The sequence below is a fragment of the Petaurus breviceps genome, unplaced genomic scaffold (assembly GCF_028583685.1).
Source record: "Petaurus breviceps papuanus isolate PSGF00001 unplaced genomic scaffold, PetGlider_PUasm1.0 126, whole genome shotgun sequence".
Lineage (NCBI taxonomy): Eukaryota > Metazoa > Chordata > Mammalia > Diprotodontia > Petauridae > Petaurus > Petaurus breviceps.
The window spans coordinates 5,355,935-5,382,774 of NW_027185655.1; the positions used below are offsets into that span (position 1 = coordinate 5,355,935).

The 26,840-nt window shown below is 37.7% G+C and overlaps 1 protein-coding gene across 3 annotated transcripts in view; it reads left to right on the forward strand.

Annotated features, from left to right (window-relative positions):
• MTHFD2L (methylenetetrahydrofolate dehydrogenase (NADP+ dependent) 2 like) overlaps nucleotides 1-26,840 on the forward strand; it is a 123,041-nt gene that overhangs the window by 74,730 nt on the left and 21,471 nt on the right. For 2 of the 3 annotated variants that reach the window (XM_069091732.1, XM_069091730.1), the window contains one exon: nucleotides 23,196-23,321. The exons of the other annotated variant lie outside the window; for it this stretch is intronic. In XM_069091732.1, coding sequence (XP_068947833.1) covers nucleotides 23,196-23,321 — 126 coding nt within the window. The remainder of the gene's footprint in view (nucleotides 1-23,195; nucleotides 23,322-26,840) is intronic. 3 annotated transcript variants of the gene reach the window in all.

Sequence of the window (26,840 nt, forward strand, 5' to 3'; positions counted from 1 at the left end):
TCTACCAACTACCTCAGGATACTACACTATATAATTTGTCAGGGGTATATAATAAGTAGAAAGAGAAATATATGTATGTGTAATATATGTATCTGTGTGTATGTCTATATATATAGACAGAGTTCTTACAGAGCTGTCTAGAACTTTGGAAATGACTTGCTCAGGGTCCCACAGTCAGACTGTGCCAGGGGCACAACTGGAGACCCAGTCTCTCTTCTCTTCTGCTGCTACCTCTGACTCTCTCCCTCATCTGTTGTGATTTGTTAGTGCTTCTCAAACTTCTTGAGTCCCAGGATCCATTTATTCTTTTAAAATTTATTGAGTATCCCAAAGAACTTTTGTTTGCCAGTTACATCTATCAATACTTACTGATACATTTAATACATTTAATGCTTACTAATACATTTAATGTATCAGATACATACAAAACTGATCATCTAAAAATTTACTTATTAATTCATTAAAAGTAAAATAATAAAACCATTGTAAGTTAACATACTTAACAATTTAATGAAAAATACTTATATTCCCCCCCAAAATACTGAAAAAAGTGGCATTGTTTTACATATTTTGGCAAATCTTTTTGGCTTAATAGAAGATAATTGGATTTTCCTATCTGCTTCTGCATTCAAACTACTGTATGTGGTTTGTAGATATATAGTTTTAAGTATATGAATAAATATAACCTCACACAACTGTGTAGTTGGAAAAGGATGGAATATTTTAATTAATAAATTATGTATTGTTATTATCATTATAATAAAAGTAGTTTTGACCATATAGACCTCTTGAAAGTATCAGGGAACTCCAGAGGGCCTCTTGGACCCCACTTTGAGAACCACTACTTCTAAGTGTACATAAATTAAGATTTTGAAGTTGGGCTTGTAAAGAAACATGGAAACATATAACTTCCGTCTTTCCCTACGTACCTTTTACAACTTTGTCTAGGGATTTGGTTCCTTGGCCTACTATGCTCTCCTCATAACAGTCAAGCATTATTAGTCACTTGTTGGGGAAGGGAAACTGAGGCAGGGAGCCATAAAGTGACTTACCCAAGGTCACATAGTTAGCTGAACACAGAGCCAGGACTTCTGAACATAAGTCACGCTCTTTCTCCAACTCCAAAATGTGGGTAAATTTGTTTTTTTCAGAATCAAATGTTGATGGTTGTTTATATTTGTTAAGCTCTTTGAACACAAAAAAACAACTAGTAAGAATCATCTTAGAAATGAAGAAGACAAAGTGTCACTTCTCCTTACTCATTGGATCATATGATTTTAGGATTGGAAGGCAATGGTAGAGATTAAATTCAGGAGTCTCACAGGAGAGACGATGAGTCTCATTTCCAGTGATTGCTCAGAGAAGTCCACCCAACTTGTGGTTATTTCTGTCATGACTTTTGGAAGGGGCAAGTGTTTTCTTTGGCACCAAGTGATTTAAGACTTTCTTTCTCCATTTTGGGAAGAAAAGAAAGAGATTGAACGGGCAAGTTGTGTTTACGTAGATGCAGTTTCTAGTCTCATGACCTATAGTTCAGAAAGAATATCTTTTGATGTTTTTAGAGATTCTAGAATTGGGAGAGAGGGGGAAAGAGGTGAGAATAAGATGCATGTTGTTTTATTTAAAGCTATCTCTAGCTGCGACAAAATATAGTCTTGGAGTCAGGAAGACCTGAGTTCAAATATTGTCTTAGATACTCATTAGCTAGCCATGTGTCCCTGAACAAATCACTTAGGCTCTTTCAGCCTCTGCTTCCTCATCTGTAAAGTAGGAGTAATAATAACACCTATTTCAAAGTGTTATTGTGAGCGACAAATGTGATAAGCGATTTGTAAAGCTAAATTTCAATGAGATTTAACATCACCCCCCGCCAAGAAAAATCCATCTTATTAAGGAATTGTTGATCAAATGTCAAAAACAACAAACCCACAACAAAGTAAAACAAAACAATCTAACAAACAACAAAAACATTAAGATTTTCCCATGGTTCAATGAGTGTTTTTACCCTCATCTTAAAAGTCAAATACTAAAGATTAAGCTTAAATACTTTGGCTACATAATGAGAAGACAGGACTCATTGGAAAAGACCCTGATGTTGGGAAAGATTGCAGGCAAAAGGAAAAGGAGGGGGTAGAGATGGATAGATCCTGTCATGGAAATGATGAGCATGAACTGGGACAGACTTTGAGAGATAGTGGAGGATAAAAGGGCTTGACATCCTATGGTCCATGGGGTCATGAAGAGTCAGACTCCATTGAACAGCTGGACAACCAAGACAGGCAGCTGGTGATACAGTGGATAGATCATTTGACCTGGAGGCAAGAAGGGTTCAAATCTGGCCTGAAACACTAACTACATGACCCTAGGTAAGACATTGAATATCTGTTTGCCTCAGTTTCCTCAACTATAAAAAGAGGATAACAATAACACCTGCCTTGCAAGGCTGTTGTGAGAATAAAATGAGATGATATTTGTAGGAAGTGCTTAGCACAGGTCCTGGCACAGAGTAGACATTACATAAATGCCTATTCCCTCCCTCCTCCTTCCCATCCCATCAAGTCCACTCTGTTGAATTTTTCTTCTTGTCATGTATGTTAAGCATGAAAAGCCTGCTCTCACTAAGCCATGCAGAAGAAATGATAATTCATCTACAGGGGAAGAAATTATCCCTTCATCTCCACAACATTTTGCCTGAGTCCCAGATGTGTTTCTAGCCAAATATGTAGTTTGACTGGCTCTTTGGAACAGATCCAGACTCTTGGGACATTCGTTACCTGACTTTGATGGCCAGGAATTAATTAATTTGCAGATCAAATCTAAATCTTTGTACCTGCCCTTTATTATGGCATATTCATAAACGACTTTCTCACAATCTCTTTTCACCTCCTTTCCCTTAGGGAGTCTGAAGTGTGGACTCTAGATGAAAACTAGTTAGTGCACTCATAATCCAGGGGTAATTATGTAAAAGAGAACATTTTCTGTATGGGAGAAAAGAATGATTCACTGATTCTGACAATGGGCTCCCAGGGAATTCGCTGGAGGCCATGGTCAGATAACAATGGGGACTTTCTTGGGCTATTAGGATGAAGGGCAATTTTAGTTCATTATACTTCATCCTTTGAACATTAGGTATGAGGGTTGTACTTACTTCTTAAAGTCACACTCAGTAAGATAAATGGGATCCCTTGCCAAGGGAAAGGAATTACTAAAATTAACAATGAGAAATTTCACTTCTGTTACCACAGAAAATCTGCACATGGAAGCATAAGATAATAATATGATAGATTTAGAGCTGGTAAGGGTCTTTTAGGGTATTGAGTCTGACCCTTTTATTTTGCATATGTGGAGAAACTGAGGCACAAAGAGGTTAAATGTCTCGCTCAATTTCACTCAGAGGCAGTTAGATGGCACAGTGGATAGAGTACTGGATCTGGATTCAGGAAGACTCATCTTTCTCAGTTCCAATCTGGCCTCAGATACTTACTAGCTGTGTGACCCTGGGCAAGTCTCTCAACCCAGTTTACCTCAGTTTTCTCATCTGTAAAATGAGCTGGAGAAGGAAATGGAAAACCATTCCAGTAACTTTGCCAAAAAAAAACCCAAATGGGGTCATGAGGAGTCAGGAGTGGCTATAATGACTGAACAACAAAAAGGTGTCTGCAGTGGAATTTAAATCTGGGTATTCCTTTCTCCAAGTCTAGTGGCCTGTATGCTGAATACATCAAAGATGTCAAATATGTGTATGTGGTCCACAATAGTCTCACGTACAATCAGAACCAGGTTAAAATGTGATTCCTGAGGGTGGCTAGGTGGCTCAGTGAATAGAGCACTGGCCCTGGAATCAGGAGGTCCTGAGCTCAAATCTGGCCTCAGACACTTAACCCAAAAAACTAGCCGTGTGACCTTGAATGAGTCACTTAACCCCAATTGCCTTTCCAAAAAAAAGCAAAAAAAAGTAGTTCCTATCTAATTTTAACATTTATTTATTAAGATGAAATAGGTGAACATATGTGATTTACTATATCAATACACTGAGCATATGATTTAGTGGACTCCCTTTATATTTGGGTTTGGTGGCTCTAGAATAGACAGTGCAGTGTTCCTCTAATATTTGTATAACTGTGGTAATTTCCCAACTCAAGCTCCATGAGAGCCCCAGGAGAATCTGTGAGATGGGTAAAATAGGGTCAAACTAGAATTTTTTATTATACTAGATTTATTGATGCTTTAAGGAAGACTGCTTGCTTTCCTCCATAGAATCATAATTGGTCTTTTATGAAAGAGGAAGTTGTCATGACTTAACCACCAAGCATTAGCTGTTCATGACTCGATGTAAAGATACAATTTAATGGGTATGAGTAAGCCTTGTGCCTTTAGGATTCCACCAAATGGATTTCTTAGGTTTGGTAAGAAAAAATTTTTCCACTATCTATATGTCTCTGTGGTATATATGTTTAGATATGCCAAACTCAGAAATGCTTTCAGTAGAGAAGATACTACTACATATTTAGGATGAATTCCTGTAAGTCAGAGAGGGAGATTTCACAACAGCTGAATGGACTCCTAGTATTTATAATCTTCCCAACCTGAAAAGACATTGAATTCATTACTAACTCTGAGCTGGAGGGCAGGGTTTCCACCAAAGTGGGTGTTTTGAATTACTCTGTGAGTTGAAAAAGAGCAAGGGAGACACCCGGATGGGGATTCTGTGGTGGTGCTTTGAGAGTGGCCCCATTAGCAGCAATGGTTGTGTGAGAAACTCTCAATGGGGACTGATGGTGAGACATGTGAATGGTGGGGACCACCCATGGCTCACCTCTCTGCATGTTGAAGGAATCATTTGAAGTGTCATAAGATTATTTTACCCTGAAAATCCAAGTGGCTTTTGGGATTTATCTTTCTCTCTCTTCTCCCTTTCCCTGGAAAAGATAAAGGTTTAAATCTAGTTCTTTTGAAGCTGTTTATTTTCTATTTTCAATAATACTTTAAGACTGGCTTTCTCTGCATAAAGATAGGATCCATATCAAATGACTTTGAGGCATATGTTTAATAGCATAAAAGAAAAACAAATGGAAGGACTTTAGTGGAGAGCTTGCATACTTAAAACTAAGATATGGCAGGGCATCTTAATCTGCTCAAGACTTAATTTATGATCTGGAATCTTGATGACATATGTGTCTATGAGAGGATCTAATGATTGTGATTTCTTTAATAATGTGTATAATTTTTCACCTGCTCCAGAGTAAATAAAAACATGTGCTTGGAACTGAGGGTCATTACCCCTAGATTAACACTGTGAACTCACTTTGAACACTGGTATTTTAGGCAAATCCTACAGCACCCAATGGGTGGGGAAGGGGAAGAGGGAGTTGACTAGACACGATTGGGAGGAAACAAATGAGATAATATTTATAAAGGACTTAGTTTGGTGCCTGCCAAGTAGTAGGAACTATGCAAATGCTTATTCCCTTTCTTGTCCTTCTCTGACCAAAAAGGTTATATTCACTGAAACAACCTATGGGGAGAGAGGAAAGGGAAAAGCATTTGTATATACGCCAAGCACTGTGTTATAACTTTATTAATATTATCTCATTTGATTCCCACAACAACTCTGTGGTGCTATTATCTCCATTTTACAATCAAGGAAACTGAGGCAGGAAGAGGCTAAATGACTTGCCCAGGGTCACAATCTAGCAAGTGACTGATGCTGGATTTGAACTCAGTCTTCAGTTAAAGCCCAACACTCTATCTACTCTGATACTGCAGCTGGTGTAAACAAGTGTGGTCCAGAAGGGGTTAGATCTGACCTGTCTCTTGGGAAGAGGAAAAAAGCTTTTGAACCAACTTCTGCTTTCTATAGTACACACGCTAGCTATATCTTTTTCTGTGATTTTGATAATTTAGAATATTATAGACTCACCAGATTGTAAAAGGACTTACTTTCCAAATTGGAAGGAAATTTAGGAATATAGTCAAATGGTCTCATCTTGCAGATAAGGAAAATTAGGTTCACTGTGTTCATAATGTCTCTTCTTTGTTTTATTTTGTTTTTTCTTTTTCTCCCCTACAACTGCTGCCCCACCCTGCAACACCACTCCCTAGATCTATGAGAGTCCCAGGCATTTCACCTACTGCTTAAGACAGGCCCTGCCTGTCCCTTTTTCCACCATGCTCTAATGCCAACCAACTCATTTAAAATTGAAGAACAATTCAAATGATATTCTCTGGGGTGTTCTTTTCTCCTTTGGGAACAGATTGTTCTCAGAAGAAGGTTGGAGTTTCTCTGATTGAGTCTGATCTGAATTCTTGAGATGTGTTTTCACTTGCTTGATTTTCAATCATCTCTTATTTGTACATAGTAAAGTTGCCTTTGAGTTATTTCACCCACCTGCAATGTTCAAAGGAGCAAGGACTAAGGAGTGTCCCTCGGGTTGATGGTGGCTTTCTGTAACATCTTAGCATATATCACTTAAGGGTAATTAGCCAACATCTAGATGGTCAGAGAACCAAAATGTGACTTCATCAATAGCAGATCATGGCAGGTGAGGCTTATTTCTTTTCTTCACTGGCTTAATAGTCAAGTATGAGTGGTTGGAGCATATGAAAAAAAATTAGCCGCCAGGTTACAGTTTGTTCATCCCTAGGCTAGTAGATTAGGGGATAGTTACCTGGATTTTAAGAAAGCATTTGGCAAGATCTCTTATGATGTTTTTTTTTTTACCAAATTATGGAGAAATTTGGGCTAGACAATGAAACAATTAAACATATTCAGAGTTGAATGGGTAGACTCCAAAAGAAGTCATTAATGATTTGTTATCAACTCAGAAGGAAGAGTGCCCTAGGGATCTGTGCTTCAGTCTTGTGCTGTTTAACATTTTAATCAATGTCTTGGATAAAGGTCTTGATAAGGAGCTCATCCAATTTGCCAATGACAGGAAGGTAGCTGGGATAACTGACACATTGCATGACAGAAGGAGGATTTCAAAAGATCCTCCCAGGCTAGAACCATGGGCTGAGTCTTGAGTTCCAAAACTCAGTTCCACAAACAGAAAATGGGGAGGTATGGCTAGACAGCAATTTGTCTTAGAAGGAGGATTTTTAATGTATTAACTACTCAATGTGATTCAAGAGTGTGATTAACATACAAACAGGTATATACACATGAACATATATACACATATGTACATACACATATATAGACATACTATATAGTATGTATATGTGTGTGTAAAATTCTATACATACTTCTATTTATCAGTTCTTTCTCTGGATGCAGATAGCATCTTTCTTCTTTTGTCCTTTGAAACTAATCATTTTTATTATACTCTGTTATAGAAATGCTTGTTTTGTTCTATAAATTAAAAAAGGAAGAGAAAGAAAGAAAAAAAAAGCTTATGATTATGATTTAACATCAGTCCAGAAAACTAATGAAATATTAATCCACTTTACAGCAAGCTTCATGGCCAGGACCAGAAGGGTAATATTCTTTCTGGGCCAGGCCATATGTGGAATTTTGTATCCACTTCTGGATAACACATTTTAAGAAAGAAGTTGATAAGCTGGAAAATGGCTAAAAGTGGGCAGTTAAGATCGTAAAGAGACTTGGATTCATGGCACATGAGATTCACTTGGAAGAACTGGTGATATTTTGCATGGAGAAGAGTGAGTACATAATAGCTGTCTTTAGGTATGTGATGGGCTGCCCCATTGAAGAGAAAATAGACTTGTTTTGTTTGGCATGAACCCAGAACAGTGTGTGAAAGTTACAAAGAAAGGAATTTAGTTTGATGTAAAGAAAAGCCTCTTCACAATCAAGGATAAATAGAAGTAGCTAGCTCAGGCACAGATAGTTCTTTAATGAACTCAATTAAAAAGTCTTCAAGCAAGGGCTCTACCACCACTTGTTTGTTTGTGGTTGAGAATTTTTTTCCAAGTTGCACATAGGACACTTAGCATTAGCAGCAATGAGGATGTAGGTAAGTTTCCTAATCCTCAAGTCTCTAAGGATAGAAGTTACAGTATGGTTGCTGAACTGCATTGATGTTTCCCCACTGGAAAAGCATGGATTTAGTACAAACCAAATCAAATGAAATAAAACATTCAAAGTGTTAAAGATAAAATTGAAGCAAAATAGTTATTGACCTCCAAGAATTTATACTTCACAAAATTGTAAATGTTATTCTATGGATTTAGAAGTCCTTTCAGTAATTAAATCCATCAGGATCCAATATTTTCAACCCCAATATCTTTCTTAGGTGGGAAAAGGAAACCTGGGTGACTCAGAGGTCCTTATTTGAAAAGCAAACCAAGGAGTTAATTTCATTACACACCCAAAAGGAAATGAAAAAAATGTGTAGAAATCTACCACTGGGGGCAACCTCCCTATTTCCCTTCCTTTTACTCTCTCTGGACTCTGGGGCAGCCCATATCTCAGAGGCTGGCTTTCTTTCTTATCTGTTCCCAACAACACAGACACCATGGACCAGCAGGTAAGTCACCATCACTGCTAACACTAATCAGATGGAATGAGAATCGCCAACAATAGTCTTTGCAGTATGATGGAGGATCATTAGGTTTTACTGTTAGGGCTGCTACTGTACCCTACTGTCCTTGAGTCCTTAACTTCTAACCTTCTACAACCACATACCACCAGGCATGGTCATCTACTGATGTATCTTTCAATATACCCCACCACTGAACACCTGGGACTTCTGGGCCCTTCTATCTTCCCGGATGCTAAAATGTCTCTTATATGTTATCTTACTAAATTAGGCTGTGATCTCTTTAAGAGCAGGGACTGTCTCACTTTTCCTATGTATATCCACATCAGTGCTATTAATAATTTCTCATTCATTCACTTATTCAAAGTCAATGAAGCAAAAAAAAAAAGTTAATTAAACACCTGTCATGATACTTAAACTTAAATCAGCATATGCATCAACACTTGGTGACTTCATCATGAAGGTTCCACAGAAAAGGATGACAGATAGGATATTGGAAAATATAGCTCATATTTGAGAAATGAAAACTGTGGATTACTCAGAAGGCTCTGTTTGCATATAATTCATATTTTCTAGAAGATACTTGGACATGGTACTTACACATGGTGAGCACCAAACTACATCACAAAACCAAACTGAAATTGACCATATCTTAATAGACAAAAAATCATTGGTTAAAAACATACCTCTCAATTGTTTGTGCCATGAGACAATTGACTGCCTAAAACAAAGGTCATAATCAACATCAAATTAGGAGACTGGATAAAGATGAAATGACATCCTATAATTACAACAGCTTAAACATGACTCATTCAAATGAGTCATCAATGCTGAAAGTTGAGAAATAGAAAAGGCAAATGTGTTGGCCTTGATTATCACTGGTATATAGTGGACAACACGAAGGCATCCAAAGAACCCAGCATCTTCCTTTGCCAGCAAACGTATGACTTTTTCTGGTAAGAGGAGAGATACAACAGAAGGCAATAGCAGATGAAAATATAAATTCATTTGTGTAAAAATAAACTACAGAGGAGGATAATGGAAGATTGTAAGCAAAAGTGTTTAGTGAGAAGTGTTAGAAATGAGAAAAAATTATGTAAAACTCTGCATAAGACTCAACTGAGCAAAACTGTCCCGAAAGTATTCAAAGACCAAACTGAGTAATGACAACAAAGTGGAACAGATTTGTTACAATGTTTCTAAGTATCTACTTTCATTGTCACTGGCATTAGAATAACCACATTTGGATTTTAATAACTTAGGTCCCAAAATGTCCCTTAAGAGGAATTCAGTAAAAATAACTAGCCTAGACCAAACACACAGCAACAAAGTCTCAATTGGAAGACAAATGTTGTCTTACATTTGTGGCTACATTTTATGGGATATTGAAAGGAGAGAAAAATGCCAAAAGAACAAAGTAACAGACGATATTACTCACAAGGGTAATAAAGAGGGTAGCAGGAGTTCCACAATTCATACCTCCTTTCTAAACTTTATAAAAGTGATATCTAAGGTATTTTAGGAGGTGGAAATAGGCAAATCATTAATTAATCAATGAAGGCTGATAGCTACTCTGAAACTTACAGTCTTAGATATTTGCCTAGATCTCTGATCTAGATCTAGTCAGTCAGCGCACAAATCCAAGTCTTCCTCACTCCAAGACGAACTCTATCCTTTACACCATGCTGCCATGCTGCCTTTCTCAGTCACTAAATATTTTAATTAAGTTCCTGCTGTGTGCCAGGCAGTGTACTAGGTACCAGAAGAGCTCTCTGTATTATGAATATTTATTATAAAATTTCTAATAGGATGGAGAGAAACTACAAGTCAGTTTCATGCCAGTGAGATGAAATGAGTTTATAAAAGCCTATACAGATCATCTTTCCTCTGGGCTTTATTCTCCTTCTATGTTAAGTGAGGGGAGTTGGATTGGATGATCTTTATGGTTTTTTCTATTTCTAAAATGCTTTGGGGCAGCATATTAGACAAATATAGAAAGTAGTTTCTACAACTGGAAGATAGGATTATAGGTATCTCTAGATATAACATCCATCCAATCTCCCTTGCTTGTAATCCTCATACCCTGGGACCATCTCACCTGAGTGAGCCATTATGGGAAGTCAAGATGCAGCTTTTATCACCTGAATGAGGCCTGGATCCTACTCTTTGTTTTACCTCTGAATCATCAAGTGAGCTCAAGAAACCACCCATCCTCTCAGCTCCTTAAAATTCCCTTCTCTGAAATGAGGATAAGAGGTAATCCTCCCCTTACCTCACTGAGTTATTGTGGAGGTTAATTAGATAATGCCTGCACAACTGGGAGCTTCACTAATTAAGTGTTATGTAAATACTGGGCTTCCTGTTATCAGGAAGGCATTAACTGAGCCACTTGGTGGCAGCAGATGTGGTCTTGTTAGGAGATCCCACAGGGACAACCTTTTCTTGGAGATTAAGTTCATTAATTCATCATTCTGAAACTACTAAATTGTTCATGGAAGATGCCCAGTTTGGACCCTGATTAATTAAGGAAAAGATAGCTCTGCACATGAGCCCAAAGCATGTTAAGACTCTCTCCCTTTCTCAGGGAGAAGGGCTCATCTAGTGCCCAGAGTGAGGGATAGAGGCCATTATGTTTCACCTTCTGATTTGTTGAGCTTGGATAACAACCTATATTTTTCTTTTAGTATGTAAATGTTGTTGTAAGACTCCCAAGTATACACTTTCCTAGTAGAGAGGCATTTACCTTTAAAGGATTATGATTCAGAGAAGCCCTTCCATTGGTAAGTCTATCTAGTAATCAAAGAAGTCCCCACCAGCTGCCTCATTCATGCAGAGAAATCTTTGGCTGCTATACACATCTTCCTATTGGGTTTCCTCAATGAAAAGATGCCGCCCAACAATAATTACCACAATTACTTTTGAAATTCTGAATTAATAGACCTTTTTCCTCTGCCAGAAATAAATTCATAGATGAATTAATTGGCTTGGGGAAAAAAGAAACAAACCTTCCTACATAAAACTGCCTTGGGCTTTGCCATATAATTATATTAGTAATGTGAGACTTTTTTCAATTATAATATTAAAGGTATGCATGACTTCAATGCAGATGTTACCAAATGCTCATGGTAACCAATTCACCATGTGAACAGGCCCAGAATCAACACTGCATTATTTTTTGCTTAGAAATGGAAATGATTGCCATGGATGGGTTCAGATGGCTGGGCATTAAAGAGGAAGTTTTCTGGAGACAATAGTAATTGGTTATGGGAAGATTGAACAGCTGAGGAAGCCAACTTGGAATTCTTCTCTCTGCTAAACACTCTGGGGATCTTCTTGTGGCCCTGTACAAGTGCAAAGTTCTTTGAAATACTATTAATGTCAAATTAGGAGTCTGATTTATGACCTCTGAAACTTCTTGGCCTACCTCTCCGTAGATCCCTATAAATAAGAAAGATAACTACCTCCATTAGGGAGATAGGTAGGACTGTGGGTGTGTCTGTCATGATGTTTCATGGTTCAAAAGTATGTATAATAACAGTGGATATTCATGTGGCTTATAAGGTTTGCAAAACACTTCACATGCACTCTGTCACTTGTTCCTTACAGTCACCCTATGATGTACAGTATAGGTTACTAGGAAGATTGTCTCCATTTTGTAGATGAAGAAACAGATCCCTAGGGAAGATTCAAAGTCAGGCCTTCTTGGCTTAGCTCCAAAACTATTCCCTACAGCATCTCCCCTTCCCATCCCCCTCCCCCCCACAACTGCCTCTCAAGACAAAAGACTTAATATTGAAATGATGGGAGCAGAAAGGGCTAAAGCTGACTACATTCCAGTAGAGATCAAACATTTACAATTAAAATTCCATCAACAGAGACCAAGAAGTTATTTTACTTTAACAGCGTATCTTCATACTATTTTCTTTTTTTTTCTTACCATATATTTGATCTTTTTAGAAAGAGGCCTGATGATCATCTGTGCCATTCATTCAACATTTTGACAGCTATAGATATTTAATTTCATGTGTAAGATGAGAAACTACATAAAATCTACTCAAAAGGGACATTTTCTCAGTGACTCCTTAAAGGATGAATTCATTTTATAACTTAAATCTCTAATTTTTTGCTTTTGAAAAACAATCAGATTTTTAAAAAAAGGAACATTGTTAGACTTGCCTGAAATGAGACCTGAGATTTCTATATGTTATGTCATTTCTAACAAAGACAAACATTCAAAAGGACTTGTGATCTCTTAAATTTGGGAGTTCGTCCAGTGATGCAGATCACTGCAGATGATATGTGGACTTATCAAAATCCTTCTAAGGGGGTCCTCCCTCCACATGCTGGAGGTCATCCTTTCTTTCCCTCAATATCATAAGAGCATATTGGAGTCCTTCATCCTTCCAGTCACCTGTTATCCCTTCTTCGGTCCGTGTCATTCTGTCATATACTGCTTTGATGACATCCTTGATCTCTAATTTTTTTTCAGTGATCCTCACTTATTAGATGTTGTGGCCTTCTCACATCTACTATGTACCTCTTTGGTTGCCCCTCTGTATGTTGCTTATCTTTTGTACTTCAAAATTGATAAGGTTCTACATCTTGCTTCCATGTAACACCATTAAAATGTTTGGATTAAAAAGACAGATCTTTTCTGTTTGGGAGACACTGAGATCAGCTATGGGGCTTCAGAATTTCCCCAAAGCAATCTAGCTTGCTCTCTTTCTTGGAACAACTAACTGTCCATTCATATTGTTTGTCCTAGACATGAGTCAATCTTCAACTTTCACAGGGGTAGTGTTCCTAGAAAACATTGCAAGAATAAAAACCATGAATGTTGATCCATTGACCTAGGAAAATAGAGGGTTAGGTTCCCCAAACTACCAAAAACTATAATCTTTCACTAGAGATTGCTGAAAAGATACTTTTCTGCATACAATTCTTTACAAAAAAGCATTAATTCTGATAATATGCACCCTTCTTCACACAGTGACCATGAAATGACCCATAAAATGCAGTACACAAAGTAAAATTGGTAACATGCATAACATTTTTCTTCTAGTAATTCTCTAGAATTCTATAACCCTTCATGCTGACAACCAACACCAAAACCAAAACATTGATTTCGGACAATATTCACTTTTTATAACACATGAAATCTATAGTACCATGAATACTCTAGAGAAAAGAAAATTCTTAAAACAAAACCATTTTTTAACCTGAATCTTACCTTCCACTGTGTCAGAGGGTGGTGTGAGGGCATGTTACTCTGTACTATACTGCTATAAACCTCTCTACGTTAGTCATCCTCTGAGGTTACTGGGACTTTAGTTACTGCTGTTAGAAGACACTGAGACTGATGAGGTCTTGCCATCACCTTAGAGCCCAAAGGATTTGCACTATGCTTTGGGGGCATAATTGAAACACAAAACTAGAATTTTAAAGGCAAGTGATAAAAAAAATACAATGAATGCAAGGGGAGCTCTTTGTAATGATAGGGTGAACAAGATCAGTGAAATATCTAATAGGATGCAAGCTGTTCCACAACTTTATGTTCATCACACCTCCCATTTTTTATCTCTACTGAGCAGTCATGGCTGTGTGTCATTGCCAATGCAAAACTGAAAATGAGGTCACTAATAAAATTGTGTGAATGCTAGAAGTCACAAAAGTTAAATGAGTGAATGTTGAGCACAGGCTCTATGTGTACTATTGAACAAGTTCTACTGGAGGTATCTTCAATACATCTCAAAATCCAGGCAGCAAATGTTCTTCCTTCCCTTGATCTATTTTTTGCATGAATGAATGGACAAAACTACTTTGAATGATTACAGACCTATTCCAGGAGGCTCTGCAATGTTTGGGGGCTAGATCAGCATAACACCATCTGCAAATGAGGTCATCATGAGGACCCACCTGCTGCAGAGAATCTTCCTCAACTTGGATTCTTAGCTGAATCTCCCTCATACTTTTGGCTAGCATATATCTTTCTACTCTATCCCTTGCCTGATGTTTATACTAAAGAATCATTGAATAAGTTTATTTCTGTTGATATATCATCCAGAAATCTAAACGATCATGATACATGGATGGGAGATACCTTTTTGTGAAAGAGCCTATAAAGTCATGTCTTGTTCTATAAAGTTAAAATCTTTTTTTTGGGGGGGGGGAAATCAACAACCATCAAGCCCAATGAGATCTCTTTTATCCCCCATATTTCATTCCATTGTGAGAAGGTAAAGATGTGGTCTGTTGCTGAATAATTTTTGCAAAAGCCAGCTTGTTCCCTATTGATGTCTTTATGGAATATACTCTTTATTCATGATTCTCTTAAAGATTTTTGTATAGTTGAAAGAGAAGGTATGCAGGGGAGTAGTTATTAATGTTTTCTCCTTCCTGCCTCCCTCTTTAAATAAAAAAGGGGCAAGATTTTTTTCGATACCTCTAGTACCTTCCCCTCTTCTAAATAATAATGATATAATACTACTAATAATAAATTAGTCACTCGGTGTCCTTGAAATTGCATTATTTCCACCCTGGAACTCCTGTAAATAGATTTGATCAATTCTTGTAACTTTTCCCACCTTTGTTCTCTTTAGTGCCTTTTCTGCTTCCCCTGTAAGAGCCTCAGGGACCATAATGTTACCTTTGGCAGTCATCTCTCTCCTTTTTGGTAGTTAAGTAAAATATTTCCTGAATAAGGCAATTTCTCAAGTCTTTTGGTCTCCTCATTGCAGCAGTTCACTTCTACTGGTTTAACTTCTGGATGAAATTATTCTAGTATTGATGTTACTTATATTGGCCATTTCCCATTTTTTATTTTTGATGATTTGTTTAAATAATTAAAGGCTAAAGCTTAATAACAATAAAGAAGAAGAAACTTTTTAGTATGATCTCATTTAATACTCTCAACAATACTGTAATGTAGGGACTATTACTATTCTTATTTTACAGATGAGGTAACTGAGGATTGGAAAAGGTCACAGAGCTAGTATCTGGACTATGTTTGAACTCAGGTCCTCCTTACTCCAAGTCCAGCACTATACCACTTAGTTGCCTCTAACTGTAGACCATATTTATTTTCTATTATTATTTTCTCTTCATGATTACACATTCTGATCTTTGTTTCAATGAATTTGTGGTCTGCTTGTACATAGATGATAGATTATGGGGAAAGTCCTGCACTTAGAATAAGTATCTTCTTGTCTTTTAAAATGTAATGGATTTCTCCACCTCCTCTTCCTCCTTCCTTTCCACCTCCCCCATCTCCTCTTCAACATCCTCCTCTCCCTCTTCCTCCTCCTTTTCCACCTCCTTCTCCTCTTCTTTTTCCGCCTCCTTCTCCATCTTCTCCTCCACATTCACCTCCTCCATCTCCTCTTCCACCTCCTTCACGTCTGGTGCTCATCATAGTCAACCTCTACCATTTTTTAAAAATAAAATGTTCATGATACAGAGACACAAGACTTCTGCATAAAATACAAGTCTCACCCCTCATTTCTCTTTGGTCATATTTGCTATATATTTCACCCTATCCTTACATTTTGCCACTTTTGCATCAAAGTCACCAAGTGTCAGAGTGTATGTTGATATGATTGAAAGGCTCTTATCAAGCACTTCGCAGAATTTTTCTACAACTTAGTCATCAGCCACTAATGTTAGCACACAATTATTTTCATGGTGGCCTTTCTGGAAATATATAACATTAGTACTATAATATATGATGGTCAAATATCCCATGAAATAATGTCTTGCACCTTCTGGATACAAGGGATAAAATTCACCTTCCCAACTTTTTTTTTAATCAAATGCTTTTTTAGCTTCTAGTTTACATCATTCATATATGCAAGATTTTGAGTTACAAATTTTCTCCCTGTTTTTGCACCTTCCCAGTTCTTTTCTTTGCTTCTCTATATAGTGCCTGGGAGTTAACCTTCTACTTAACTATACTTTTCTTCTCCCTTCTGTTTCATTTACAGAAAAAAGGATAGTTTTGATATGATTCAGCTTCTCTGACAATATGTCTTCTCATTAGTCATTGGAGAAGGATCCAAAATTTAGAGTGCCAATAGTCAAAGTTTGTTGCTGATCAAAATCTCAGTGATTTTTAACATCCTCTGCCCCTTTTCCAAATATTCTGCTGCCATTACTGCAATGCAGAGGAAGTAGTGAAAGACTGAGGGCCTTTCTTATTTTTCCCTTTTGCATGGGTTGCTTTGGCCAGAAGAGTTTTAGCACAAAGTGGTCTGCCTACAGTTGATGTGCTTCTCTGTGATTATCTAGGCTGGTTCTTGCAAAGAGGATCCCTATGTTACCAGGTCTACACTCAAAGCATTTCCAATGTGGTGGTGCATTATGAGAATTTTGCTTTGCTGGTGTGACCTTTGAGAACCACAGGGTCACCTTTAATCTACAATGAGGTATTGGAATATAAATGATTGTTACTCAGGACAATTGGTTACCTTATATTGTGGTGTGCATGATCCTCATTTACAGAAAGAACACCACAAAAATACTTGCAGCTTATGTAGTGACTTCAGTAAGAGAGGATAAAGAAGCAGAAAAATGAAGGAACCCTTAATACCCCCCCCCCCCGGCCAAATTAAGCCATTATATGTGTGAATGCTCAAAGACTTCAGCACAAAGTTAGATTTGTGGAGTTTAAATGTGTTAGAAAATATGCTTCTAGAGAAAGAAATGAGTGGTATAATAGGTGCTTAATAAATGTTAATGTTAATAGACTGAATGATGGATGCCAATGATTTATAAATTATATGGATACTTTAAACCTATTCATAGTGGTTACTTTCTTTGGTGAGAGAGTTGGAAATCACTCACATCACAAAAAATGAAATTGGTTATATTCTAGCAGATAAGAAGTAACTAAGTATGGGACCATTTCTGAATCAGTTTTCTGGATGCCATCAGACTATTGAATTGTTAGATCAAAGATAAAAATGGATCACAAATTAGGAAAGAAAGATTAAGCCTGACAAGGAAACTTCAGATTGATCTATTGTCATAAAAAATGAGAAATGGATAAAATAACAGACATTGCTCTGACTGTCAGTATTTCTTAGGGAAACTTAATGACTGCAAATCATTCACATTTAGGAAAAAAAATGTTACAATGGATGGCTTGCCAATTAGAGGAGGAGGAAGAGATATATTTTAAAATTTTACTAATTTTTTAAAATAATAAATTAATAATCATAACATGGAGATCAAAAATGCCTAGAATAAGACTAGTCAACAAACACCTGATTTTATTCCAAGTTGACATATTTGGTAACTAAAGGCAGCACTGGTTTGTAATAAAAACTTTTGTGAAATCGTATGATATAGAAGAAGGGAAGACTATTGTCTTCATAAAATAGCAGCATACAGTGGAGGTAAAAATAACTTTACAGAAAGCTTGGTGAGAAACTTAACTATGTTAGATCATCCTGAGTGTGTTTAAGAATAATGCTATAAGGAGAACAACAAACATTAAAAATGGAAAGGATCTATAAAAATATCTATAACAAACTTGGTAGCAGTAGATTGTAACCTCTTGACTAGAACAATCAGGTTGGTAGATGTACGGTACCAGGAAATCTAAGGCAAACTCAGGTAAAGGAACAACCATAGGTGGAAGAAGTGAGAATTAAAAAACCATAGAAAGTCAGCTTAAGATCCCACAAATAGACTTGGAGCCTGCCCACAGTGGGGTCAGGAGCCAGCATGAGCACTAATATAATGAGAGATTTTATGCCAGATCTCAGTTTTGGCTTATCAAGACTTATAAAGAACAAAATTGGGAGAAATGAGGCAACAGATAAATGATATTGGAGTTTAGATGAAGTGATAGAAAATTTTAAAAAGACTGAATATTGCAATAAAGATAAGCCTATGCTAATGACATGATGAAAAAGGTGTTCTTGTTTGAAATATTTTAGCAGCATATACTGAACTGTCTCTTTTTCTTTAAATCTTCATATATCCACTGGTAATTGCAGAAAGCTTTATCTACTTACTGGCAAATCCACATGCTCGTGTAATGAAGCAAGTACAGTTAGACAACTTGGATAATTATCTAAAATCAGAAATAATTAAAATGTGATATTGCTGAGTTTTACAATAGTTTTCAACAGCTGAGTTAAAACAGCTTGAAAACCATTCTTTGAAAATGGCCTTAGTCACCCCATGCTTTCTAATTTGACCACCAGAGAACTGGAAATAATTGTTGTAGCTTTTTAAAAGATAAGGTTTTTAGTACTGATAAACAAATATTAATTTATATTTAAAATCACTTTCAGCATCCCCAATAAAAGTGTTAGAGGATCTTTAAACACATTAAATCCCAAGCTGAATTTTATTTTTCTTCTTAGAAATTTAAATTTTGGAATGCATCATTTCCCAGAATAAACATGTTTCGTCTCCATTAAAATTTGTTGGTCAGTGAATTCACTTTTTAATTCTCATTTTTTCAAAGCTTTGGGATATTTAGCTGCCTGCCTCTCCAAAAATTTTAACATTATGCAAGTGAACTCACTTTTAAAGTTATTCACCCAACTAGTTCTTGTAGTAAAAGTTTCTTCACCATCTACTTCATCTTTCAGTGCCTTAAATAAATTTGAAGATTTGGTCTCAATGACTGCCCTGCTAAAAGGAATATATATATATATATATATATTTATTTCATTCTTAAGTTCAACAGCTTTGTATTTCATCTACTTGTTCTATAATATTCTATGTAATAGCTTCAGTCCTTCTGACACCTCATCCTATCTTAGAGTTACTATGACCATGTTAATGATGTTCAATTACAGCATAATCTTTGTACTAATGTAATAACCAGCCTCTTCTTTTCTGAGCTGGCAGTTATTCCATATGAAGTATCCTTGTTTTGTCCATTTCATCAAGAATTCTTTTATAATGGTATGTAGTTCTTCAACCTAACTTTCTTAGACACCTCTTTCCAGCCTTATCTTATACTACTCTTTTTCTACCTACCTTACGTCTGTCCACATAAGGAATCATACCCTTATCTAAGGAAACTCTGCCCAAAGGAATACAAATTTTGATCATTGAAACCTTGTGAGATATCTCAGGGTTTACTGGCTAGATTTCTTTTTTAAGGACCATGCCATGCCTTAAACCCAATCATTCTGGCTCTCATTGATGGGTAAACAATAGGTCCCAGGCCAAGCCTTATATGGTCATTGTTTGGGCTCTGATGACTAAGAGTAAGTGTAAATAGCAATTGTTTCTGTTTAGAGCAGAAATCCCAAGGTTCTTCCCCTCCTAGATTGAATTTATTTTTGTCTAGGTAGAAGAGACCATTCTTTGCCTCATTTCCTACCTAGCTTTAATTACTCAATGGGCATAGCTTCAGACTAACTGAGACCTGGGAAAACCCTTACCTAAAAAAGGCCAAGGTCTTCTGCTGCACCCAGGGCCATCTCCAGTTGTCTTGATCTATATCTTGCCACTGGATCCAGATGGCTCTGGAGGACAGAGCAAGTCTGGTGACTTTGCACAGCCCTACCTCACTTCAATCCAATTAATTCTCTTGCAAGTAATGACATCACCTTCCTGACATCATGGTCCTCTTCAAGAACAAAAAGAATAAACAACAAGAGAAGCAGCACATAGCATCCACACATAGCAGTAGCAAAGTTCAGACTCACCTTCAACTAGCTCACATGTATCACAGCAATTGGATCTGGACTAGCATTCAGTGCAACCTAGTGTTATTTTATTATTTCCACTAAATAAAATTTTGCATTGTCCAAACTTGATTTAATCATGACCGAACTGTAGTCAGTCAGTCAACATGCATGTATTAAGGCTTTACTATGAGCCAGGCTCTTTACTAAGCACTAGGAATACAAATACTGAAGAAAGAAAATCTCTACCTTCATCGAACTTACATTCAAATAGGGAAAGACATCAGAAAGGGCACAAAGCCATGGTAGGGAAAGTCTGGAGTGCAGCCTATAGAAAAATGAGATAAATTGGAGATGACCTCACAAGGAAGGCACTAAAATTAAGGAGGACTTATTTGCAGAAGGTGGGACTGTAGCTGAGACACAAAGGAAGCCCAAGAAACTGGTAAGTGGAGTTGAGGAGGAAGAGAATTTCAGACATGGGGGGGGAGGCGCAGCCAGTAAAAATACCTGGAGTCAGGACATAGAGTCTTGTTTAAGGAACAGCAAGGAAGCCAGTGTCCTTGGATCCCAGAGTGCACAGGAGAGTGAGGTGGAAGAAGGCTGGAAAGGTAGGAACGACCAGGGCTTTAAACACCAAATAGAGGATTCTTTATTGATCTTCCAGGCCTTGATTGACCTGGTCTGAATACTGTGGCACTGGCCCCATGCCCATTGGCACTATGTGGGCTATTTGCTTGTTACCGTCATTACTGCTGCTTCCAAGGTTCTCAACTTGGGATTTTTCTTCACTGTTGCTGCCTCCAGACACAGAACATGGTGAGATACATCCCTGACCACCTCTGGCTGTGCTGGAAGGCTACCCTGTACTGGTGCTAACTTTGCTGGCAGGGTCTCCAGCTGGCATTTTGTGCAGTTTGGGAATGGAAGAAGATATTATAGTATCTCACTGGTTTTCTTGATCATTATTTGGTCTCATGTGAACTACAGAGATTTCCTGGTGTAGTGTAGGTATGTAGAAACTGGGAGGTCTGTCTCCTCTTACAGATGTAGCTAGGTGATATAGTAGATAAGAATGCTTGACTTGGATTCAGGAAGCCCTGAGTTCAGATCCTGCCTCATTTGTTTACTAGGAGGGTTTCTTCAGCAACTCATTTAACCTTTATCTGCCTCTGTTTCCTCATCTGTAAAGTGAGCATAATAACGGTATCTGCCTCCCAAGATTATTGTGAGGATGAAATGAGATAATATTTGGAAATCACTTTGCAAACCATAAAGTGACATATAATTTCTTATGGTTATGATTCTGATTGTTAATTGTTATTTTTGTCTGTCTTGGAGGAAGTCCTCTTATGCTCTTTCCCATAACAAAGGTAGTATTGAATTGATTACTGTCCCTGGAGCAGGAACAGGAGGCAAAAAGTGGCAGGAGAAGTTATTTGTGTGGCTGGAGGACAGATGTTTGTGACGAGTAGACTCTGGTGTCCTGGGAGCTGTCCTTAGATGAGTCTTTACTCACTCACCCGTTGGCACATGTGGGCAGTGACACACCATCCAGCAGGCAGCTGCTCCACCATTCCATTTTAGGCTTCAGGTTAGAGTTAGAAAGAGAATTAGGATTAGGAGAAGATTTACCAAGCAGTTTCCTTACAAAAGGTCTGTGAGACAGGTATAGGATGTTGCACAGTGGATAGAGAGTTGGAATTAAGGCAGGAATAACTAGGTTCAAATCCCATCCCTCACATTTCATTTTTCAACTCGATGGCCCTAAGCAAGTCACTTTACATTTTTGAGACTCAGTTTCCTTATCAGTAAAATGGGGAATGTAGACATTGAATTAAATGACCTCCAGGGTCCCTTTCAGCTCAAATTTAAAGACACTATAATTATTGTCCCCATTTGATGATGAAGAATATAAAATGCTGTGTGTGTGTGTGTGTGACTTTATTATAGTCATTTGCACTAGAAAGTTTACTTGGCACCCAAAGTGGGATCATGTAGACTCTCTCTATAATGACTTCTGTTGCATCCACTAAATTTATGAAATGGTGTAAATGGTCAGAGCTTTACATGTTTGGTGATCTCTAGTAAATAATGGCCTTTTTAGGATGTAGAAAAGGGATCACTTGCTAGTTTAGGGTTAGATACAAATACAGTAATAAGAAATTGACAGAGCTAAGGAAAATAGCCAAGCAGATTAGAAAATGGAATTGAAAACCTTGAGCTATATTGGAATGTGTACCCAAATTATACATGTCAGAGGCTTTGCCTAATTTCTGAATGTACCCCTCCTTGATCCATTGCACACATGCACACACATTTTCCATGCCTCTGTGTAACAAGTAAAGGAAGGTATGAACTTTGGCAATAGTTGGGGAAGGGTAGGCTGGGTCATGACTTCCACAATGGTAAAACTATGCCTCCTCAGAACCTCAGCCACATCAACAGCCCTCCCTGCTACCTTCTCATCCCAACTTGTCTGCCAAGTCACCCTGAAAAACAATGGTTTATGCTGCTGCCATTCTCCATAATGAGATTAGAAAAGTATATGGGAAATTACACTCTTCTCTAGGATGCTGCTAGTAGTCCCCATAACCAAGTTTAAAAAGTATATGGAAAATGGTACTGTTTCATAGAACACTTGCATCCAGGGACAAAACTTTGATAGAGATCAGTGAGAGCATAGTTTTCTTTTAGTCAGCTTTTCAGGAATGCCCGATTCTATAAAGAGGGGCATGCCTCCATACAAAGACTACACCATAAAGACATTCCACTCTATGCCATAAATTAAGTTTTGTGCTTTTGCTTTAGAGTGTCATACTTTGGGCATTACCAAAGTTTTCCAACTAAATTTTACTTTACCAGTTCAATTTCCTACCATAAAAAGTAACCTATACATTAAATTTCATTTTTTGGAAAGGTTATTTAAATCATCCTATCCTGTGAACTTAAAAAAAACACACATATTAAAAGCACCACTATTTTAATTGAAAGCAAAACCTAAAATAGCTTTATTTTTGCAACTGTGTATTTTTTGTTTCAGGCATTCCAAAGATGATTACCTCAGATATGGTAAGAGAAGGTGCTGCTGTAATTGATGTGGGAATCAACCATATCCGTGACCCTGTAACAGGAAGGACAAAATTAGTAGGTGATGTGGACTTTGAAGGTAATAAACAGAACAAATCTCTCTTGCATGGTAGGAACAGTAAAGGTTTTGCTTTGTACTATTTGAGAATCAATTTAAATAGAGCTTAATTGAATGAAAACACCGGGATAAATTCCCCTCTGATTGGAAAGGGAAAATAACATATATAAATGTTTTTAAAGTCAACATATTTATCACTAAGGTAAATATGACTTTGTCTAATTAATACAGTTCTAATAAAATGATAGAATGAGGATGTATATCATTTTATTCTTCCTTAAAAGAAATAAAGAGATATGATTGAGTGTAAATGCCACCAGTCCTGTCACTAGAAAACCAAAACTTGAGTCCTAGCATTGACATTTACTAACCAGATGATTCTAGTCAAAGCATTTGACCTCTCAGCCTCAGTTTCTCCAGCCTATTTCTGAGTCAGGCCTGACTGAGACCCATCTGGTAATTTAGATTCATGATTTCCATAAAATGAGACTATCTAGCATGTATCAAAAGCAGATTACTTGGCTTGGCTTGTGACTGTCAGATAGCTGATATTGAAGGAATATGCTAGGATAGTGCCAATGGAAATAGAGAGGAGAGAACAAAAGCAAGAGACATTCAGGATGTGTCATGGCTAGGATTTAGTGACCAGATGGGGGAGGGAGGGAGGAAGGAAGAAGGGGAGTGAGAGAGAGAGAGAGAGAGAGAGAGAGAGAGAGAGAGAGAGAGAGAGAGAGAGAGAGAGAGAGAGAGAGAGAGAGAGAAGGAAGAGGAGAAGAAGAGGAGAAGAAAAGGGAAGAGAGATAATTTCATGCTTATTAACATAAGAGACTAAGTGTAACATCATGGTTACATAGACAGAAATAATGAAGTTAGAAGAAAGAACACATTTAAGCCTAAAGATAATAGACTTGTTTTGGGAGGATTTAAGCTAAAAACACTTAAGGTATAGACCTAAGGTATGAACTGTCTTCTGACAAGTGGCCTCCCAACAATTGTCCATCGCTTGAAGATTTGTCTTGGCCACAGAAACTCATGAAGGCCATCACTGAAGGCTGAAAGATTCCCAGTCTGTGTCCATTGGGAGTTAGGGGAGAGACTCCCCCATATTGGTGATGTGATGTATTTTTTGAGGTATTAAAGTAGAAGGAGGGACAGGAGAAAAAAAAAACAGAGGCCAGGTAGTATAGGGAAAAGATCTGGAGGCTGAAGTCTTGGGTTTCAGCCTGGGCTCTGTATGACCTGGGACAAGTCACTCCACCTTCTAGGTCATCAGTACTTTATCTATTAAGAAAGAGTACTGGAGGGGCGGCTAGGTGGCGCAGTGAGTAAAGCACCGGCCCTGGAGTTGGGAGGACCCGAGTTCGGTTCCGGCCTGAGACACTTAACACCCACACAAAAATACTAGCCCTGTAACCTTAGGCAAGTTACTTAACCCCAATTGCCCTCCAAAGGGCAAAAGAAAAAAAATAGAAAGAAAGAGTACTGGACCAGGTGACATGAAAGTTCCTTTCCAGTTCTACGTCTGTTATTTCCTACTCAAGGTTAAGTTACCCTTCAGTTCAGATGATTTAAAGATTCAGACTCTCTGCATAAATATCCAAGAGCACATCTGTGTGAGAAGGACCAACAGACAGAACAGGCATCCAGCACTGTAGGCCTAATGACTCAGTTGACATAAGTTGCAGAGGGTCCAAAGAACACCTTATGCAGGTGAAATTCCTTTTATGTCTGTGATACCTGGAAGAAGTTGGACAATCCCCGGGGATGGTCTTGGGGAAAGGAGGTGGGATATCACATTCCCAGATGAATAATCCTACTGAGCTGTGCCTTCTCTGCCACCAGAATGAGAAACCAGCGGGGTATTTCATGGCCTGTGGTATGTGTACCTAACAACTCTGAGGTAGAACATGGTTCTTTAACTGAGTTAAATATGAGTAATTATTGAGTAGGAGTAGCTAGGGGGTGCTATAGTAGATAGAGTGCCAGGCCTGGAGTCAGGAAAACTCCTCTTTCTGAGTTCAAGTCCAGCCTCAGATGGTCACTGTGTGACCCTGGGGAGTCATTTAACCCTGTTTGCCTCAGTTTCCTCACCTGTAAAATGAACCAGAGAAGGAAATGGCAAACCATTTCAGTATCTTTACCAAGAAAACCTCAAATGTGGTCACAAAGAGTTGGATGTGATTGAAGCAACATAACAACAAATTGTTGAGTAGTGCACTGACACAAATAAATAGGAATGTGGAATAAGGGAATTTGAAGGTTCACCAGTCAATTAATCAATGAAAGGATCACATTTTAAAGTTGAAAGGGACCTCAGAACACATCTAGCCCAAGGCATGCCCAATTGAGATAATAAACTCCAACAGAAGTGACGAGTTTATACTTAAACTTAGACTTAAAGACATTCTTTAAGACTTAGTTTCCTTCAAAATTCAGGCCAAGAACCAATAAGTGCTTGGCATCTAGAAAGTATTTTCTATGTACTTGTTGACTTGACTTGAATTCACTGAGACCTTTCTTGACCCATGCCAGTGGCTAGTACCTTTTCCCTCAAGTTACCTTGAATTTATTACATATATTTTGGACATTCTTATAAGTATGAGTCCTCCAAAAGCTCCTTAAAGGCAGGGACTGTGTAGCTTTTGTCTTTGTACCTTGGTACCTACCACAATTCTTGGCATATAGCAGGGCTTAATAAATGTTTGTTGGTTGATCAGTTGACCAGTGTCAAGGAGCCCATTATCGTCTGAAGCAGTCCCTTCCTTCTACTTTATATATAGCTCTAATTGTGAGGCAGAATTTTCACCCATTGCTCCTAGTTCAGCTCTTCAAAACCAATCAGAAGTTTAATCAATAGTTGGGGCTCTAAAAATCTAGAATGGGAGTCTACAACAAGAGACAAATATAGGGAACTTTGAAAAGGTCCAATAGACCTAGAAGAGACTTTGGAAGGCCCTTTGACTGTACTTGAGGACCTAGAGGGCCACATGTGGCCTCAAGGCCTCAGGTCCCCCACCCCTGGAAACCATGGCTTCCTATTTAGTGACTGATGAACTTCTTCAGTGACAGACAGTCCAAGAGGGTGGCACTAAAAATTCTTCAGTGGTGCATCAAGTAGTAAATGGTTGTAAAGAAACAATGAATAGCATATTAAATCACATTAAATCCTGAAAGGGGTTCATGGACCAAAAATGTTGGAATCCTTGATGATTTCTCTTCATCTCCTCCCTGCTATTTTCCCCATATTTGCAAATGAAAAAATTCAAAAGGTCCAGAGGTATAAAATGACTGACTGAAAGTCACTATTAATTTATTAAAATGTTAGAAAATAAGTAAAAGAAAATACAAATTTGGGATGTTTCCATATAGAAAATTTTCAAGTCTATGAAGCAGTGGTACTAAATAGATGTTCCCACTTCCCACTAATTGGATATATTGCTAGAATTGAATTTAGAACTGGAGACTGTTCAATGAGTGCACCATAATCACAACAACTTCCCCAAGATCCCAGATCTTTAATTTGGGGGTAGGGAGGAAGAG